The sequence below is a fragment of the Ammospiza nelsoni genome, chromosome 5 (assembly GCF_027579445.1).
Source record: "Ammospiza nelsoni isolate bAmmNel1 chromosome 5, bAmmNel1.pri, whole genome shotgun sequence".
Classification (NCBI taxonomy): domain Eukaryota; kingdom Metazoa; phylum Chordata; class Aves; order Passeriformes; family Passerellidae; genus Ammospiza; species Ammospiza nelsoni.
The window spans coordinates 12,644,487-12,663,869 of record NC_080637.1 but is presented as its reverse complement, the minus strand read 5'-3'; the positions used below and the strand labels follow the sequence as shown (position 1 = coordinate 12,663,869).

The 19,383-nt window shown below is 39.2% G+C and overlaps 1 protein-coding gene across 1 annotated transcript in view; it reads right to left on the bottom strand.

Moving 5' to 3' along the window:
- The window catches only part of GSAP (gamma-secretase activating protein), a 44,990-nt gene that overhangs the window by 16,270 nt on the left and 9,337 nt on the right, over nucleotides 1–19,383 (bottom strand). The window contains exons 8-20 of the mRNA XM_059473230.1: nucleotides 19,156–19,205; nucleotides 17,738–17,842; nucleotides 16,742–16,801; nucleotides 16,066–16,109; nucleotides 14,395–14,483; nucleotides 9,823–9,900; nucleotides 7,629–7,706; nucleotides 7,066–7,158; nucleotides 5,564–5,781; nucleotides 5,200–5,269; nucleotides 4,479–4,561; nucleotides 3,810–3,863; nucleotides 27–152 (exon numbers count right to left, since the gene is read on the bottom strand). Coding sequence (XP_059329213.1) covers nucleotides 27–152; nucleotides 3,810–3,863; nucleotides 4,479–4,561; nucleotides 5,200–5,269; nucleotides 5,564–5,781; nucleotides 7,066–7,158; nucleotides 7,629–7,706; nucleotides 9,823–9,900; nucleotides 14,395–14,483; nucleotides 16,066–16,109; nucleotides 16,742–16,801; nucleotides 17,738–17,842; nucleotides 19,156–19,205 — 1,148 coding nt within the window. The remainder of the gene's footprint in view (nucleotides 1–26; nucleotides 153–3,809; nucleotides 3,864–4,478; nucleotides 4,562–5,199; nucleotides 5,270–5,563; nucleotides 5,782–7,065; nucleotides 7,159–7,628; nucleotides 7,707–9,822; nucleotides 9,901–14,394; nucleotides 14,484–16,065; nucleotides 16,110–16,741; nucleotides 16,802–17,737; nucleotides 17,843–19,155; nucleotides 19,206–19,383) is intronic.

Genomic DNA, 19,383 nt, shown 5'->3' with positions numbered 1-19,383 from the left:
GAGGAGTTCCAGGGCCTCTCACTCACCTCTTCTGAAAGGTTGCACCATTCCCTCCTGAGCACCTTACTGTGGTAGTGCAAGTGTGGCTCTGCATACTTCACACTCTCCAGGTTGGAGTTGAGTTTCTCCCAGAAGCCTTTGGAGTTTTGGAACTGCAAAGTGTTGCAGAGGAAGCATGAATATAGGCTGTCCTCTTAAAGAAATACCTCATCACCCTCCCACTAAATGACTGCAAAGATGTGATTAGTGTAAAAACAATCTAAGTGAAAAAAATTAAACCAAAGCATCAAAACTAATTTCTCTTGATGGAATGGCAGTGGTGGCACTTATTTGACTTGAGGTCAAGATTTTGTGCCTGGGAAGGAACAACTATTTCTGGGTCACAATTCATCTGACCTATTTACATGTTTGAGATGGGAAGAACTGCACCACAGACTACACTGGGCATATTGTCTAGACTTCCTCTGACTGTAAAAAGGGCCTTAGGCTACTAACTTAGATGTAAATGTTTACATTTGGTCAAATAAATCCCATTTGAGGTTTCTAGCAGTTCCACATAGAGGAATACCACCATGGCCATGACAGCTGCATTAAGACTTAGATTGCAAACATCCATTTATCAACCCCAAGTAACAGTGCTTCATCCCAGAAAAGAAACAAATCCAAAAATTTCCATAGCAATTCCAAAGCATTTTACTCTAATGCTAAAATTAATCTAAACTCAGCTGTGAACAGACAGGAGGATCAAAATCTAAACAAAAACACACCAGTTTCCTGAGCTAGTTCTCGGACTGGGTATAAAAATTTGAAGCTGCTGTTTATAAGGGGGGTAAGATGCAATGGGGGGCATTGCTGAGGAAGAGATGAGATTAAGGCAGTTCTTTTTGACAGTTAAAAAACAAGAGATGGTATGAGCTGTTCTTGCCCCTCTAAACATACATAATCTCCCAACACAGACACTACAGTAACAATATTTGAATAAAGAGAGCTTTGAATTCACAGTATTCCTCCACTTGCACTGGATTTTGCTCTCTCCTCTCAACTATCCTACAAAAACAATAACCTTAAAAGAAAACCTCAAAAGGAAGAAACTCAAAAGGACTTCCTACTATAAACTATAATTTGTCAAGGAAAATAAATTTCAAAGACTCAATCCTGCCAGCCACTTTCCTCTTGCTGCCAGTGCCTATTGTCACTTTATTATTGTAGCTGCAGCACAGACAATAAATCTTGGGTTTTGCTTCATATTAGTTATACTTAGCAGCTGCAAAGTAGGATCACATATGGCACCATATGTTCACTCATGAGATCTGCAACCTACAACTGCAGAATGTTGCCTAAATGTTCCCCATATGAAATCAGAGGAATGTTAAATACAGCATAAGGGTATCATCTAGTGACCAGTCCTTGCAACAGCACCACCACTGCAGAACTGTTCAGGCCACACTGGACTTGGATATGTGGCAGGGGGAAGGCAAGACAGCAATTTTCTTTCATATAAGACATCTCAAACAGGAAGTGGTAGGCTTGAGTGTTGTCCTTTTAATCCCCAAAAACTTCATTGTATCAAACCTCATTAAAAAGTCAAAAGTTTAAAGTAAAGGAATTTTTCAATTAAATCTATTATTTCTAGAGGATCACCAGGGCAAGGACTAAAAAGAGAAGGCTTCTTCATCTTAGGTGTTTATTTGGGAGACATTTCTAGAGAGTCAAGAATTAACACCTAAGCATGACACTTAAAAGACATTGTATTACCAGAAGTCAAAGCAAGGCCTCACCAGTTTGCAATACACAAAAAGCTCCCTTGAAGCCTTTCATAAGCAGTGGGTTTTCAACTGAAGATAGAGAGCTCTCTGCTACACCCCTTGGAAAAGATGTGGGGTGACAGTTCCCTTCAAGAGGCCCATGTCTCTCTGGACTGTAGTGCAGTGTCTCCCCAGCAGGGATGGCATTCAGAGAGTTGTAAAGCCCCAGGGGCTCAGCACAGCACAGGGAAGAAACTCTTTCCTGCTGCTCTGACAATTTCTTACACTATAAATTTCCACTCTTCCCCTGGACCTCCTCCTATTTTCTTTATTTCCCTTCTTCCTCCTGCCTTCTCCCTTTCCAGCTGAACTTATTTGCACCCTGCAAATAAGTTTGGTTTGTGCTTAAAAAGGGGGGGAAATTAGACTTTTTAACTGCAATCCTTATATAGAGCTTTTGGACAATTGGACTAACTGTTCCCCCTTTCTCAGTATACCTTAATGAACAAGAATTTAGTGATAAAAACAACTGATACCCAAACAGAACAATTTTTTAATGTGAATATGGACATAGACCTCCCAAAAGCTGTCATGGGCTTGAGAACTCCAAAAAGTTCTCAGAGTAGCAATTAACCGTTTTTTCCTCTGAAATGCCATAAAATCTCTGGAACAGAAATACTACTTGTAGAACCAGGTCTGTCACCAGGGCCTGACTCCTGATGCCAACATGCACCAACTGAAACACCAACTGACCACTTGAACTCAGGCTGTGGTGAGTTTGTGACACTGGTGTGGTACAAAACGTCCAGAGCATTAAATCTTACCCTGTGCATCTTTGTCCTCATGCAAGAGTCACAGCAATTTGCCATCAAAAGTAGCAGGAAATATTTGTCTTTAGCTCAACTCTGACCTTTTCAATCTGTTTATGTTTCAGACAGAAATAGGAAATTAGTTCCACAATCAGGAAGTATAGCTGCTAAAGGCATGTGCCCCCAGGGGCTGGAGGTTCAATCTCAGACAAATTAAAGTCCTGCTAACTTGACCTCAGTGAATTACAGGGATTATCTGCACACAAATTTTCTCAAGATCTGATTTTCCCAGGTGTCCCAGTTCTCAGGGCAGCCTTTCCAAGCAAAGCCATGCAAAGCCCTATTCCCTGACAGCAACCCTAGGAATGTGTGCAGCACAGCTGTGATGCACTGACTGCTGCAGAGTGAGAGAGCAGTGGCAATTTCACTGATTTTTAAAAGGTTTTGTGAACAGTGATGCTTTATGACTAATTATAAACACATCTTTAAAGAGCTACATGGAACAACATTGTCAGGTATCCAGAGTCTAATCCTATGTGTCTAAACTCCACATTCTTCCAGTTAGTTCTCCACAATAAACTGCTTATAAAAATTCTGTTTCAGGTTTTGTAGGGGAGCGCTTAGGAAAATTTCAAGAATTTCTCCAAACTGGAGCTGAGGGAGTGGAATGGGAAGACAGGAAGAATCATTCATGCTGTTTGCAATGGCAAGTACAATTTCCTACCCAAACAACCTATCCTGCTCTCCCCATACTGCACTGCCCTTTCCAGGCTGTGCAGCAATTTGTCTAGATTGAGTAGCCAAAGCCTGACATCAGTGCAATCAAAGTAAGAGGGACAAAACAAAGTAAGAGGGTCACAAGTCATCCACACCAATGGCAGCACAATGAAATAGCCCTCAAAGTGGGCATGTGTAGAAATCCTACTGGTCTGTTATACCACCTCTGCCTTCTGCTACCAAAGTCATAAAGTGAAGCAGTATCAATCTGATTAACAAGAATTAATTTGTGGATAATCCTCCCTGCTGAATAAAGGTGTCTTCAGAAAGGGAAAAAAAACCCCACCATCTTTGAGTCTGATTAACTGATATTTTAGTAAATGCATAAATCATTTCCAACAGGGCAATTTTCTGTTCATATCTATTTTTGGGTAGGTCTGTAGGGATACTGCTGCATTAATATTTAGCACACCCCCAACCCACAAAAAAAGCAGCTACAAATCTGCAAATACAAATGTGGTTTTATACCAGAACTTACCTCTAACACAGGCAGAGAAATAATGTCTGTGGCACATATTACTCCAGGGACAGCCTATAAATACAGAAAAAATATTTATAGTCTTACAATTTAGCATAGAACATGGGGCATCTAATCTCCATCACCCATTTCCTCCAGGAAACTAGCTAGCTAGCCAAAACTGTGCCCTTATTTTTAAGAAAAACAATATATTAGAACAGTGTCACTGCAGAGAAATTAAGACACTATTTGCTCTAACTGTAAAGTCTTGCTTGAAGTTATTTTACTTCTTCAAGCTTACTTGTAAATTTTAACTCTACAGATTCTGTTTGTCCTGGAAATAAGTGCATGATTTTGCTGGTTAAATGTATTCTGTATTCACTATAAACCTCATGTGATAAGGAATAAATTAATACTTCATTATGAAAACTGAGATATTTAACCATTCATTCAATTATAATAACTGTTCTTGGTTTTGCAAATGCTTTTATTTGTTGACAAAAAATTGCCTCATGGAAAACACCACCAAGGGTAAGACTTGGCAAACTAAAACAGGCATAAAGAACAGGCATAAAGGTATCAATTTGTAGCATATCTATGAAAAGGTAAGACACACAAGCTATAGGCTGTACTAAGGGATAAAAACCCAGACCCTCTAGCTATTAATTAAAGTACCAGCTGTTATGTTACCCCAATCCAGTCCTGCAGTGATGTGTAGGGCAGGAGTTTATCCAGGTTCTCAGTTTCTGGACACAGTCTGCAGTACAGGGAGGCTGAATGTAATGTGAAAAGATTTATAAGGGCAAGATTGTATAAACTATCAGTTAACAAGACTACACTTCACTGTTGCTTATCTGACACTTTTTTAGGGACAAATCCTGCTGCTGTCTCTGAAACAGCTTCCTCCATTGTGGAACTGGTCCCATTCTGTGCACAAAAGGAGGAAGAGAAGTCCAGATGGCTGCAGGGCTGGGTCAGCTGCTTGGCTACAGCTCAGCACTGCAGGGGTCCTTTGTGCAAAGACTCTGCACTGGCTAGACTGAGAAACTACCTATTAGAAGAGAGTATCATGATAAGCCAAATCCGTTTGAAAAAACTGGTTTGGGCTAGAGCTGGAGGAGAATGAAGCTAAGGAGAATCTCCAGAGACCTAAAATAATGATAAATCCATTTGTTCCATTAGACAGAAAAATGCATTTGAAAAGCTTTACTGCCAATCTGATTTGAGATGTCTATGTATCTTCTAAACTACAGATACTGACTGTCTCTTAATGCACAAACTGCAGGTTAGTTAACACAAATCGTAACCAAAAAGTTCAGAAATAAGAGTCAGTTTTGTACTGCCATGGCCTCTCCTTAGTGTCAACTGGAGTATGCAGAAAAACTCAGAATGCAAGAAAAGAAGTACCTACCAATGATAAATTCTTGAATGGGGTCAAAAGAATGACATGTTGACAGGTTCTCAGAAATCCATTGAATAATCTGTCAGAATGAGAACAGGGAGCTTGTCACATCTCTCTGTTTAATCACGTGTTGTAAGAGAGAACAGAAAATCTGGTTATGGTAGTTAACACTTTGCATGGAGTAGTGATAGTAACACAGATCTTTTCAGGACAGCCTGGGCTGATCAGGGCTTAGGGCAGCCCAGCTGATGAGCCTCTTGGCACTGCCAGGTGAATCAGGACCTCTCTTTGGCTGATGCCATTCATGCCCTGCTACTGCTTTGTATAAGACGCCAGTCACTGGAAAAAAATTTAGAGGAAGCTCTTTTCCCACCTGCATTTCCAAATCTTCTGTGTGTTGGAAGTAGAGCAGGGCACAATGCAGAGCTGCCAATCTCTCACAGTCTCGTTTGCTCTTGTGTAGGAGCTGCAGCAAGGCACTGTCACTGATGCTCACATGGTACAGACTTCCTGCACTGCAGTCCAGGGCTGCTGACACCCATGGGCACCGGATGGAACAGTTTTGTAACGTGTCAATTCTTGCATCCTCACCTGGAGAACATTGGTTTGAGAACAAAAAAGAGTAAGAACATAAAATCTGCCTGCTACCAGTGTGTTTCTCTTAAGATTCCTAGGCCCCCAGCAATAAGAAAGAGTCTGCCTCTTGCACTACCTGCCTGGTAGTATACTGAAGAGGAGTAGGAATGGTGCTGGCTCCATAAAGAAAGTAGATAAGGAGCACAGTCCATACTCAGTTCTCTCCTTCCCTATTGCTGACACAGAGAAGTGTAGAGATTTCAGGCTCACAATGCTGCTCCAAGGCAAATCAGAGTACATGTGATAGAACAGAGCAGAGCACAAGGACAGTAGCACAAGTTCAACACTACAATTAGCACCTATTGCTACAGCTTGTGCAGATCAGAAGTGCTCACATACAGACTCATGATACAAATTTCTACTGGTGGATCTCTTGCCATCAATCCAAATGGCCAGAACAGGCAGGTTCTGCTCTACAATTATTCCTGAAGCCTCAGACCAAAACCATTTTATTTATGTACCAGTGTTCACCACCATGGTACCATACAGGTACTGTATTTCAGAGCCTTGCATCAGAGAAATCAGGCCCACCATCCAGCAGTGATGCTTTCCACTCATTTTTAGCAGGACAGTATTTCATTACACATACAAAACAGGTATTAGCTTCCTATGATGCTGCCCCTGCACCAGTTTCCACAATTTATGTCCCCTTCACCCAATCAGAACAACAGATTTCTGTTTTCAAACAAAGGCACCCCACTTCCAAAAATAAACCACTTCCCACAAGGACGTGTTTGTTGGAAATGCGTTGGAAATGAAGTAACACGGATCTCAGATGAGACTCTAAATTAAATTGCATCAGCCTGATCAGGTGAAGGAAACACAGATTTCCTTTCCCCACACCCTCCAAACACACACATTTAGAGCAACTCAATTGGAGGAAGGAAATGTAAAATCAAATTTACATCTCATGTGAAATTTGAAAACAGTGGAGGACCAAGAACATGGGCAAAGTTGGGGGAAGGGAAACTGTGAAACCAAGGAAGAGAATTTCAAATTCAGTGAAAGGTCTTCTTCCATTTCATAACAAGCAAGAAGTATGAAATACATAAAGTATGAAATGCCAGTTCAGCTTCTCTTTCTAAAATGGAAAGTAGCAAAAATGTCATTTTTTGAGTATCCTTCCTTTGTCAGAACACTATGCAATAAGGAAACATTGAGAAACACAACTTTCATGTAAAGAGATATGAACAAGTTTCCACAACAACAATTAAATTACTTAAAGCAGTTTTACTATACCTGTCAGAAACAAACTATAGCACAGCATGTCAGGATGTTGAATGTTCAGGAGGTGCAGGAACTGGCCAGGCAAATAAGCAGCCACATAATAGTCTATTTAAAGAAAGAACAGCGGTCAATTTAGCACTTGATCACTTATTTGCTTTAAGAGGCTCTTTCACATGATTCTCAACTTGGCCCACTTCTCTGTGAAGAATTGATTATATCTAGGAAATACAAAAGAAGTTAATTAAAAGCTGCTGCTGTATTAACACAGGAAACACTAGCAGTACATTTGGGTTTCCAGGGTAGGATTCAAGAAACTTGAGATACTCAAGAACTCAGCAGCTGATGTCCAGCACAGATTTTGAGGCAATTTCAGAGGAAGCTGCTTACTAACAGTGAGGCATTGCAATATCAAATGCCAAATACAAAAGGCAAGCAGAAGAAAAGCAGCAAAATAACACTGCTCCCTAAAGCCAAGGTAAAAAAAAATTCCTTTCCTCCCAGAGAAGAGTTAGCCATTTGTCTCCCTACTACACAGAGAATGGCAGTCACACAGGAAAGTAACACAAGTAACCTACCAAGATTCATAAAAGCCACTTCCTTCAATTGATGAGATTCTGCTCTTTCTAGAGAAACTGTAAAAGTTTTGTTGTAACCTGAAGGGAAAAAAAGAACATTTTAAAAACCTCAAACAATAAACACCATTTGTTACAATCCACCTACGACTTCATAGCTAGAAACTTCTGCAGTTCCCATAGACCCAAACAGGGATCTTTCAGACTGCTTTATGGGGTTGTCTGCACAGACAGATTTAATCCATCCTGAACGAGTTCCTGCACACTTAGTAGACTGGCACCTACACAATGCAGTTCTTTAGTGTGTGAAAACTACCCATGTAGGCCCAGCCTACATTTGTGTTTAGAGAAGCACTCCATCCCAGAGCAAGCTTGTGCTCTGGGGTAATAAATACCTTTCTCCCAGAAAAACCCAAACACAAATCCTTTATATAGCTGTGTTTCACATTTTGGTGATCTTTCAATTGCTTTAAAGAATTTCCACTTTGTTTATCTGCATGCCCTATTGCTCTAATTTAGTTCAGCTCAGTTTATACAAAGGCCAATTTCAGACCTGCTGTGTTTGCATGGGCTTTGCAACAGCACAGCTGTTGTTTTAATCTAGATTTCTACCACACTTCTGGCACTCAGTAAGAATGACACAATGCCCTCAAATTTTCTCTGGGAAAAGCTGAAGATTCTAGTAACTAATGGTGTCATGACCAGGATCCTACTCAATAATGCATGGAAATTCAAGATAAGATCCACAGTTTACAGGACCACCAAGAGAAAAATCACCAACAGCAACACTACAGAGGCAGAGGTGTCAAAAGATAGAGTTTTTCATACAAAATACTGGCTGAAGTTAGCTTGCAGTGAGTCAGTATACTCCCCATCACCACTCTGTCACTTGCCAGCATGAGCACATGCAAGCTAAAACCAGCACTGCAGAATTCAACTGCAACATCGTGACTTCTCTGTTTATGCTGCAGTGACTGCTTTAACAGGGGTGGGAAGCTTCCAGCCAAGATTACAGAGGCTGCAGAATAAACTGAACTACTTAAATGTCTTCAAAATATGGCTTATGGCCTCCAAAATGTGAGTAATGGACCCAATATACCACTGCTTCTGTGGGTCGCTGCAGGACCATTATTAAAATTCTCTTGTACAACTGATGAATCTTACATGAACCCACAAACAGCTCTGCACCAAACAACTCCATTCCACAGAGGTGATTTCAGATTTAGCTAGGAAATGTCACCATATTTATCCTCAGTTTCTTCCTAGTACAGATCAGGATGTGCAAGGGCCATGGTTGGCTTCCAGCAATCCAAAAACTCATTGGCTACATGTCAGGTGTGGCTGGGAATATCAGCCCTTCACAGCAGGGCAGTGCACTGTGTGTCACACCCAAAAAGGACTTTTCCCAATTTGTTAATGCCTTCAAGAACAGACAAAGGTAGTTCACTCAATCCCACAATATTCCAGCAGCAAAGCAAGTTGTATGTGCAGCCCTGACCTATGAGAAGCATCGTGACACAAGAAAGCAAACAGTTAAGGTAGAACACAGACACAGTGTGCACTTGAACACAGTTACTCCATACTATGCAGCTTCTCAGTTGAGAAATAATTTGCCTCTCTGTCCATGTATCAAATAAGAAAATCTTAATGAGAATTTTTATTCTGATTGGAATAAAACAATGCCCTTTATTATTTTCAAACAAAGGTCTTAACTTTAAGAGCTCCAGCACCACTTACACAGCGACTATTCTTAGAATCAGTGGGTGTTGCACCTCTTGCTGTGAAAATGACACATTGAACTGGAATTCTAAACAGACATTCAAGCTAAGAGCTGTTGGCTCTATTTCCCATACAAATGCCTTATGGCATAAGTACAACACACCTGCAAGCTCCCACAGATTTCATTGATGTCTGTGCTCAGCATGCCGGAAAGTCTGGCTAGAAAAAGGGAGCAAATTAATAACCATTTACAAGGCCACTGGTTTGAAGCTACTCACTCAGCATCAGGCAGGAACCCTACAGCAGGAAAGCCAAAGCTAAAGGCAGCTAAAGGCAGCTGCTGTCTTGAAACAGCAGCCACAGTAGCTTATTGTCTGCAGACTTTGGTAGTTATTTGTTTTGAAAGGCATTCTCTGACTCTTTTAGCACACTGACATTCTCCAAAATAAAGCACAGTAAGTTACCAAGTTAGTCTTACCTTTATGTAGAAAATATATGGAGTATATGATCTCATGAGGAATATCAGAGACTAGACTACAACACACACACAAGCCTCCTAAAAAGACAAAATAGAGAAAGAAAATTCACTTGTCCAGCTGAACATCAAGACATCTTTATACTGCATAAAACCAAATCAAGACTGTTTCAAATTAGAAACTAAAAATAATCTCTCAAAAAAGATAAGGATTACAGGAGTATCTATTATGGACTCTAATCATCATTTACCTAATGAAACAAAATCAAGAAAGAACAGAGGAGGCAATCTGGCACAATGGAAACCTGGGTCCTGTCATGGCCAGTTCTTTCTTTTATGGGAAGTACATTTTAGCCCTTTCCAGGAGAAATCATGCTTGCAGCCAGAAAACTGATCAAGCCTTTCTCTCCACAGACTGCCTCAATCCAGATATTTTGTGTTCAGGAGCTGTCAGATATGCTCAACAACATAATAAAACACCATTTCTTTGCTTTTCAAGTAATCTTATATTGGCAGCAGCATGAATACACTACCAAAGCTTTCTCACACTAGAAGTGACAGCCACTTCTCCCCTTTCCTGCCCAAAGAACTGCCATTACCTTATTTAGGAGAGAAGTCAGTCCTTGGGGCAAGTTTATTTCAGCCAGGGTACTGCATACAGGAAGGTTTCCCACTCCCAGAATAATTCTAGATCAGATTGCTCCTGTTATGACCCCACTGGATGGTAACCCTGCTTTCATCTCTCATAAAAACTTTAATCTCCTTACTCTGATGCTTTGGCATTCATGTTAAAAGTAGCCTCCAAATCACATTATCCCAATACAGCTGGGAAAGCTTGTCCACAAATATGACCATTCACCTTTTACCTTGATTGGAAATTTATCATTTAAAAGAAGAAAAGAAAGTAATACTAATACAGGTACTGTTCTGTAAAAAATAAAAGGCTGTGTATACAAGTTATGCAGAAAATGGCATAGTATGGAAAAAGCACAAGTACAAATAAAGCACAGGTACCCAGTTAATTTATTTGATTAAATGCCTTGGTATTTCACACCACAAGGCTGTACCATAGCTGTGATAAGATATGGCTGAGACAGTTCTTGTTTCTGCCTTTTGGGGAAGGTAACTGCTTTCTTAAGATGCAATTTTTCTTTCTGCTTATTCTTAGCTGACTGAATATGGTTTGATACAGTTTTGCTTGGATATTTGAGTCATTCAGACAACAGACAGGGCATTTTGCCAGAGCCCTTGGCTTCTATCAGAACATGCATAATTTTTAAAGTAGCAGCATCAGGACTCATGAGGAAGACTGGAGAAGTTCCAGCAACCCACTGGATTGCTGTTTTATTATCAACAGCTCCCTTCCAGAACTGCAAATTTCCTTCTTGTATGCTGGAGTCTTCTGTGTACACTGTCTGTAAATTGCACAACAGGCAAGTGAGTGTGCTCAGACTGAAGTGTCAGTGGGCAATGTGCAAGCTGACCACAGAAACTGCAGCTATGGCAGACTATAAACAGGATGTGCATCTTTCAACTCAACAATATTGCTCCATGTGTCAACAAAGTGAGCTACAAACAACCAGAAATAACAAATGGTGCTTTGTTAATGCAGACAGAAACATGGCAGCCTCACACCAACAGGTGTCCAAGCAAAGTTACATCTGACACAGTCCTGGCAATCCCAGCAGGGCAGCCAGACACTAAGAATACATCACAGACTCCTTTCCTACCCTTAGCAGAGCTCTCTGCAAATTAGAGCTGGGTTGTGCTGCTGCAGGGAAAGCTTATTAGCCAATTGCAACTGTATGCAGAGCCAGGTCTTCCACACTACTCACTTCAAAATCATTTGCAAACAGTAAAAGCTGTAGCTGAATGCTGCAAGGTGAGAAGACTCATGTGAGGATATACTTGGATAGACACTTATCTTTCCAGAAATAAAAGGGAAAAAAGATCTTGACCACAAAGGTAAAAAAAAAAAAAAAAAAAAAAAAGGAAAGAGAGAGAGAAAAGGAAAGGAAAGAAGAAAGAGAAAAGAAGCAGAATTTTCAAATTAAATTCTACTCCTATTCAGCAAACAGCAGTTACAACTCTGGCACTCGACAAAGTCAGCCCACTGAGACCACAAGAGTCACCTACGCTATGCAGAAATTAGGTTTTCCCTAGGAAACTTTAACTAAATTCCTCATTTCTGTTCAAGCAAAAACTCAACACATAAGGCTGTAACAGCATCCCAACAAAGCATCCAAATGTCACAACTCAAATACAACATTGCATCAGGGCATTTTGTCTAGTTGTACTGACTTAGGAGGGACTTGCCTCACTTAACTTCAGCCATCCAAACATCTCTCATTTAGACCCTTATTCAGCAAACAAAGAAATACGGATTGAGTCATCCTCTGGAGATGCCTATTTCTCTCTAGAAACACAGTCCAGATGCCTACATTTCAGGGGATAGTTAGCTGATGGGAATCCAGTGTCTATGACCTCTTACTGCCTGCATTTTTTTAAATATTGTGCAAATTCAATGGAAAAATATTTCTAAAGCACTAAGAGAACACATAACAGTACAGTGTTTATCTAATAACCACTGAATTCTGGACATGCCAAGTTAATTCTGAGACTGAAACTACTTGATCTCAGCTATTCAAGAATTACATGGGGTTTTTTACCTGGAGATACTTTGTCTGTGCTGAGTGTAAGGAACAGAGCTACTTTTTCTGCTGCAGAAGTTTGAGAAAGGAAAAGTGATTTTATTCAGAGTTCAGACTGGCAGGAGACAATAAGAGTTTTATTAAATGGGAAATTGTATGGAATATTCCAGTTTGAAGTTTTGCCAGTTCCACTTTGCCAGGGATGTCTGAATGGTACAAGCAGGGATATGGCATTAATATCAGAGCTGTGCTAGCAGGACCACAGCAGGCACAGTCTGCTCCACAAAGAACTTGCAATCCAGTTTTGCAAATCACCCTGAGGCACAAAAGGGAACCTTTACTGTTATTACCTACAGTATTCTTCAACAACTAGATATGATTTTAGCACCAAAATAACTTGGTCCAAACTGTTAGTTACCAAAAATGAGTTGTGCAAGGTAATCCTCAGTTTTAAACAAAATTCAAGGAAAAGCCATGTACAGTAATCTCATTTAAGTGCAATTGTCAAATTATCTGTTTTACAGTAAGTGCAATGGAAAGCACTTTTGCTTTTGCTTTAGAAAGGTTCCACACAGACTTTGTGTGTCACCAGACAGAAAAAAACATTTTACTTCACAGTAACTAAACAAGAGTCTTGTTGGAGGATGACTGAATTTCATCCTAAACTCAAGGAGGTACTTCAATCTGAATATACTCCTCCCCAGAGGAGTATAGGTTTTTAAAGGAAACAGATATATAAATAAATAATATTTTCTATTATTGGACTGGCTGTTTATATAAGAAATTGTCTTGCTAACAGAGAAAAAGCCTAATCTACATTTGAAAGATAGAACCTTGGCTTTCTCTTACTTCTAATTCCTTCCCTCTAATCTCTATAAGCATGCAGTTTGCCTTGGTAAGAAAAGAAATCCATGTAAGGAAGCTGTACTTCACTTGATTGGCAGTAATGGTCATTTCAGTGCAAGGGGCAGACAGCTCAGCAGGTCCCTGTGTGCACAGCAGGCCCTGGGGAGGGACAAGTACAGCCTCCCCTGCAACACTTCCCTGCACAGCTCTGCTGACCAGCCAAAGGTCAAACAGACACCATCTCTGCCTGCCTGGATGGTCTAATTGACAGGCTGAAAACAGCTGTGATGAACAGATACCTCTTGAGACCAGTTTTTAATCCAAAAAAGCTCATGGCATATGTTAGGATGGAGGGAGACTCCAAAATCCTAAAGGTTTAAGAAACATTTCAGGTTTAAGTTTAAGGAATCATATATATACTAAATCCCTGAGTAGCACATGCCAGTTTAGTATCACATACTTGGACCTCTAAACACCACACACTATCAGCAATATGAAGCTCTTAAAGCCTGCACTGCACATGCTCTGTGTACATATGTCCCCTCTGTAACACAAATACATGCTAGATCAGAAACCCAGACAAAACCCTCCTTGAGTTTACTTTCTAACATAATTGTGGTCAGCTTTAACATTAGATTGCTTTAACGTAACACACAGCAATGTTCTGGTACCTGTTGGGCTCTGAAACTGCCAGGAAAATGCTAAGGTGTTCTTAGGCTGAGAGATTTTACTGGTACCAGTTCTTTGCAGCTGGGCTACCAAAAGGTTTCTGGGTGACTGTTTTCTTGTTGGTAGGTTGATATATAAAACTCTGGGTACTTCAGCTCAACTTCACTGCAGCTTTCAGAAGGTAAGAAATTTATTAATACTAATAAAGCACAGTTGCCTTCTCCCTCTCCTTCCAGTTACCTGCCAAGTGTGCTCTAAAGGAATACAAATCTCACCCTCACATTATAAATTTTTTTATTTGTGTGTGTTTTCCAATAATTTATGAATAAATTCAGTAATCAATTAGGATTACACTGCATGATAATTACTAGTGGGGGTAATTTTTACCATATTTGTATTTATTCATTACCTGCTTTACTTGTGAAAACCTGAAGGTTTTTCAAAGATTTAGATGCAACATCTTGATCTTGACAGTAATCATATCCAAAATTCACAAGTCTGTGAGCAAATAAAGATCACTAAGTAAATCACTTCATCCACAGAGATTTATCACAACAAAAAGATCACCAGAACAGTCACTATGTAACCAAAATATACGAATTAAATTATAATCAAATATTCTGTAATACAAGTTAAATTGGGCTTTAACCAATTTGCTCAATCCTGTTAGAAACAGGAATCCCAAGAGTGCACACTGTTGACCACCAATTTTGAACATACCTGACAATTTCATATTCACTTACTGGACTGTCCAACCATTCCTATACTTTGAAGTGAAAGCAAGTTGTCATGACATACTGGAAATCCAAGTACTTGTGACACCTAATAACTCAGAGGTTTTGCAGACTAACTGTACAGCCCATGGCTGTAAAGCTACATTTTAATCTGTAATAAGGACACTACCTTCAGTGGAAATACTTGAAAAGAAAAGCTCAAAATCACACTCACATGGAACTTGTTATACCATGACATTTTCAGTCTCATGCTGCTTGTGTTTCAATGGTTTTACATATTTTTAAATCTTTTAAATCAAGGCTTATTTTTACCCTGGAAAACATGCAGCAGAAGACTGTAGTCAGTCTGCTTTGGTTTTTTTTTGTTGTTGTTGTGGCTGGGTGGTCTTTTTGTTTGGTTGTATTTTTTGCCAGGAAGTATTTTGATCCTGTAGAGATTTTCCCCTTGGTCTTCTGCAGTAATTTGGAAAACCAATAAAATAAAGTAAAATACAGCATTGAAGCCCTTACAAGAGCTGTGTTCTTTCAGCACCAACTGTAAGAGGACACAACCTGCACAGGCAGGAGCACCACACTGAGCCTTATGCACAGCACTGAGACATTCTGAGACCACAGCTGGGCAGGGTGGAACTAAACCACCTTCAGCTACTGATACCTGGCCTGACAGCTCTGGCCTCCCTTTTTATTCACAAAAATAAATGGGCTGTTTTGGAATGTAAAGACAGATGACGATTGTGACAGAGTTAAACCATCCTGACTAGTTTTTTCCCTCAGTTAAAAGGGAGCCCTCAGGAGACAAGCTCAGATGCAGTCATGTGCATGGCAGACACAGAATCAGACAAATCTTCATCTTTGGAAGTGCAGGCTGCTGGAAGGAGCATGCTGGAGGAGAACAGAGTACAGGCAGTGTCTTCACAGGCCATAAAAAGGTGCTACTGGTTTGTTTAACTGCCCAATAAAACTTGCAACAGCAATTAAAAATGCAGAGCTTCCCTTGACAGATATTTTAACATCACCATTAAAACCTGCCCAAGGTTAAAGCAAATTAATTTAAATAGGTTCAGCATACTCAGAAGGTTTAACCTATAGCTAGCTCTTTAGACAAATACTGTCATTTACAAAAATTAAGAAGCAGTCAAGGATTAAATTACTTTTTACAGATGACCCCGATGAGAGTAAGAACTGGAGGTCTGGACACAGTTTTCATGTTATTCTCATGTTCCAGTGCCATGCAGGCAACTGCAACCAAAGATATTGTTTGGACAAATTTTACTTAGGTTTGTAAAATGTTACCATGTATATTGAAAGGAAAGCAAACCAAAACATTAAAAAAACAAACAACTTACTTTAATTGTGTGTCATTTACAGCAATATCCAGGTGTGATTCCAGCTGTTAAACAAAAAGGAAAACAAACCTGTTCTTTACAGAGGTCAATATACTTTGTGTAGCATTTCAAACCAGTAAAATGTGTCATAGTCACATTTAACCAGATTCAATATTTTAACAAGTTTATTTATTCTCCTCTAATCCTTACAGTCACTTCAAAAACCTCCATAAAACAGATTCTTTTTTAGAAGAGAAAATAAAAGTGACTGGACCAAAGGTCTAGTAACAATCACATGTTGTAATTTTTATGTTCTGTTTGTTGTATTTTGGCTGCAATAAATGTTCCTGTCTCACTTAAAACTGACAGAAAATCACATGGTTTCTTTGTCTAGTGCACTTGCTAAGCCTGCTTTCAATAAGTGAGTATTAGTTCAGTACAGTGTCATGAATGTCACTTAATGCCTTCTAGGTCAAAAAAAGTGTAATTCCAATAAAGTTACCTTACTGTGGGGAAAATCTGAGTCTAACTGGATATATTCTTGACAAGAAAATCATGCAAAAAAATCCTAAAAAACTCCAGTTTTCCTTTGAAAAAGTTTCAACAATGAAAAAGACAAAAGATCTCTGTACCAGTACCTGGAAAACAAAATTACATCCCACTGTAAACCATTTATAATAAAATACTCAGAACTTACTATTGACTTAAAATTTTCCTCAGGATAAAACTGGACACACCTTAAAGTACTCTTTGATTCCTGGAATTAAAAAGAATGGGTTTTGTAAGTAAGAAAGGATATTATACAGACTGAGAACTGACTGGATACTCAGCACCATTCTTCACACTCAACCTGCTTTGCTAACAGCTATGCAGAGTTAGGGGACAAAAGAATTTAAAAACCACATATAACCCCTCACAATAGCACTGTGACATGCTTCCTTCCTGTCCCAGATCATTATCTGCCAATCATATATAATTGCGTGGGCTCTCATTTCAGCACAGCAATACACGTCTCACACATTTTAGAAAGTTAAAAAATGTTTTCCATATCTACCTATATGGCAAAAAGAATTGCATCTTGCTTTAGTCAGTTCAAAATGGGTATCTCAGACACAAAATCATAAATACATTTCTCCATCACAGTTCACTTCCTGTTATTTCCTAACATTCACTCTTCTCGTGGCTAAGAAGAGTAAAGAAAAATCTTTTTTTTTATTTACAGAGAATGCATCAAGAGCAATTAGTCGCTCAGACAAAATAAAAAACCCAAACCCTGGGTTTTTTTGAGAGTTTCAAAGCTTTTTGCCAAGAACCTGTCCTCATTTGGTCTCTCAGTAAATTTGCACACAAAATACATTCTAGATGTGAACTCCCTAGAAGAGAGGCATTATACTCACAGCAGTTTTGGATAGATTTAGATACTTTTGAATAAAAGACCTTTCTAAAGCAAGAAAAAAAAGAAATTACCAAGCCCACCTTTTTTATAGAAAGCATTAAGACCACCAGTCTTCTTGCAATGTACTAAGCACAACAGCAGCTACAGCAAGTTTGGCTTTTGCTTCAGGTTATTCAAGGCAAGAACAAGAAAGACCAGCCTAATGAAAACAAACCCCTACTTGCTACTCCACACACTTAAAACTTCACTGTCACCAGGCAGGCAGGAACAAAACTGCAAGAATGACTTTCAGCTCACCTTTGGAACAATGTAGAAGAGTCTTTGCTCCATCATATCCCACTGTGCCCAAACGAGGTCATCTGCAACTCTGGCTCTTGGAAGCTGACCTGACTTCTTAATCACCTACAGGGAAAGAATAAAACATTAGAAGCCATCAAATAAAGTTTTGCAACAATTATGCACAGTCTGTGCTTTAAAGAGAAAAGCAGTGCAAGAACACACACAAAGAGCAAGGAGGTTGGAAGGAACAGGCTCCTTGTCAGCAGTATGAATTCCACCTTTGTTGTGTGCAAGGTGCTCAGTTTAAAGAGATCAGAAGCACAGTTTTCAGAGTACACCTACTAACAAATCTTTTCTTTCAGTCTTCCTTGCTTGCAAGAAATTCACCACTTAAACTGCTCAAAGTGAACAAAGAATAGCAGAGGCACCCTTCCTCAGAGAGGAGGGAAATAACACAGTCAGTTCAGAATCAGCTACATTAACTACTGAAGGGAATGGGTCAGCTCCAAAAGAGATTTCTATCCAAGTCTCAGCCATGTGAGAGAGAGGGCTGGAGTAGAGAAAAGGCTAGAACTGTGGAAAATTGTTGGGATTTATACATGCCCACTTACATGAGTTAGGGAGATTTCATGTCAACCAAAACAAAACTGTTTGTCAGAAGGACATCAGATCAATCTGTCTTCTGATTATACTTAAATCTTTACTCCACTACTGTAGTCTAGCACATAAAATACAACTGCTTGAAGGGTCATGACAAACTGAGAAAACCATGAAAGATTACAAAGGGACAAAAATCAGGTCCTAAACTTTTCCTTCAAAGACTACATTCAGCTCCATAACACAAAACACTGGCTTTCATGACACAATCATTTACAATATTAGACATTATTTTATTATATTATTAGACAAGTGCTCATTAACAATAAGTCTTTCAAGAAGAACATCCACAATTTTTTGACAAACTCATGTTAGAAAAAGAGATGAGGGGAAACAGAGATTGGAACACTCACTGTACTCAGACTGTATCTAAGTTTTACATCTTCAGTTCATTTGTTTTTTTAAGTAAATCCTCTACTGACTCCCCACAGACTCATAATAGACAAGGTTAGGAAGGCAACTCTGAAAATATTTTAAATGGTTGCAAATATTTAAAATAGTTTTAAAATTAATAAACACTATGTTTACTCCCAACTTCTAACACACAGAAGCATTTAGCAATACATGACAAACCCAGTAAAATAAAAAAATTCCTCATAGATTACAAGGTGTAAATTTTTTCAATCAGCTTTGTGGTCATCTGCATAGGTTGCCATAATAATCAATGCTTGCTTTAATAAACTTTGTGTTGCCCAAGCATATGACAAAAAAAATTTCAAAACTTTCAGCTAAATTAATTAAAGTAAAAAACCTCAAACCCAAAGATTTTTTAATCTTACCACTTTGTGTTCTTCTTCTGCAACAACATGAATGTCAAATTGTTCAATATCTTTAAAATACAATTTAAAAAAATCATTACAAACAAACATTTTTAAATGCTTTTATACAGCTTATTAAACAAGCTCACCTCTCAGAATTCTGTAAGAACACTTTAGGGCCAGGAAAGTTCCAGAGGAAATCTGCGTCACATGAGCACAGGTGCCTACACAGAGACCTGGAGTCTCTTC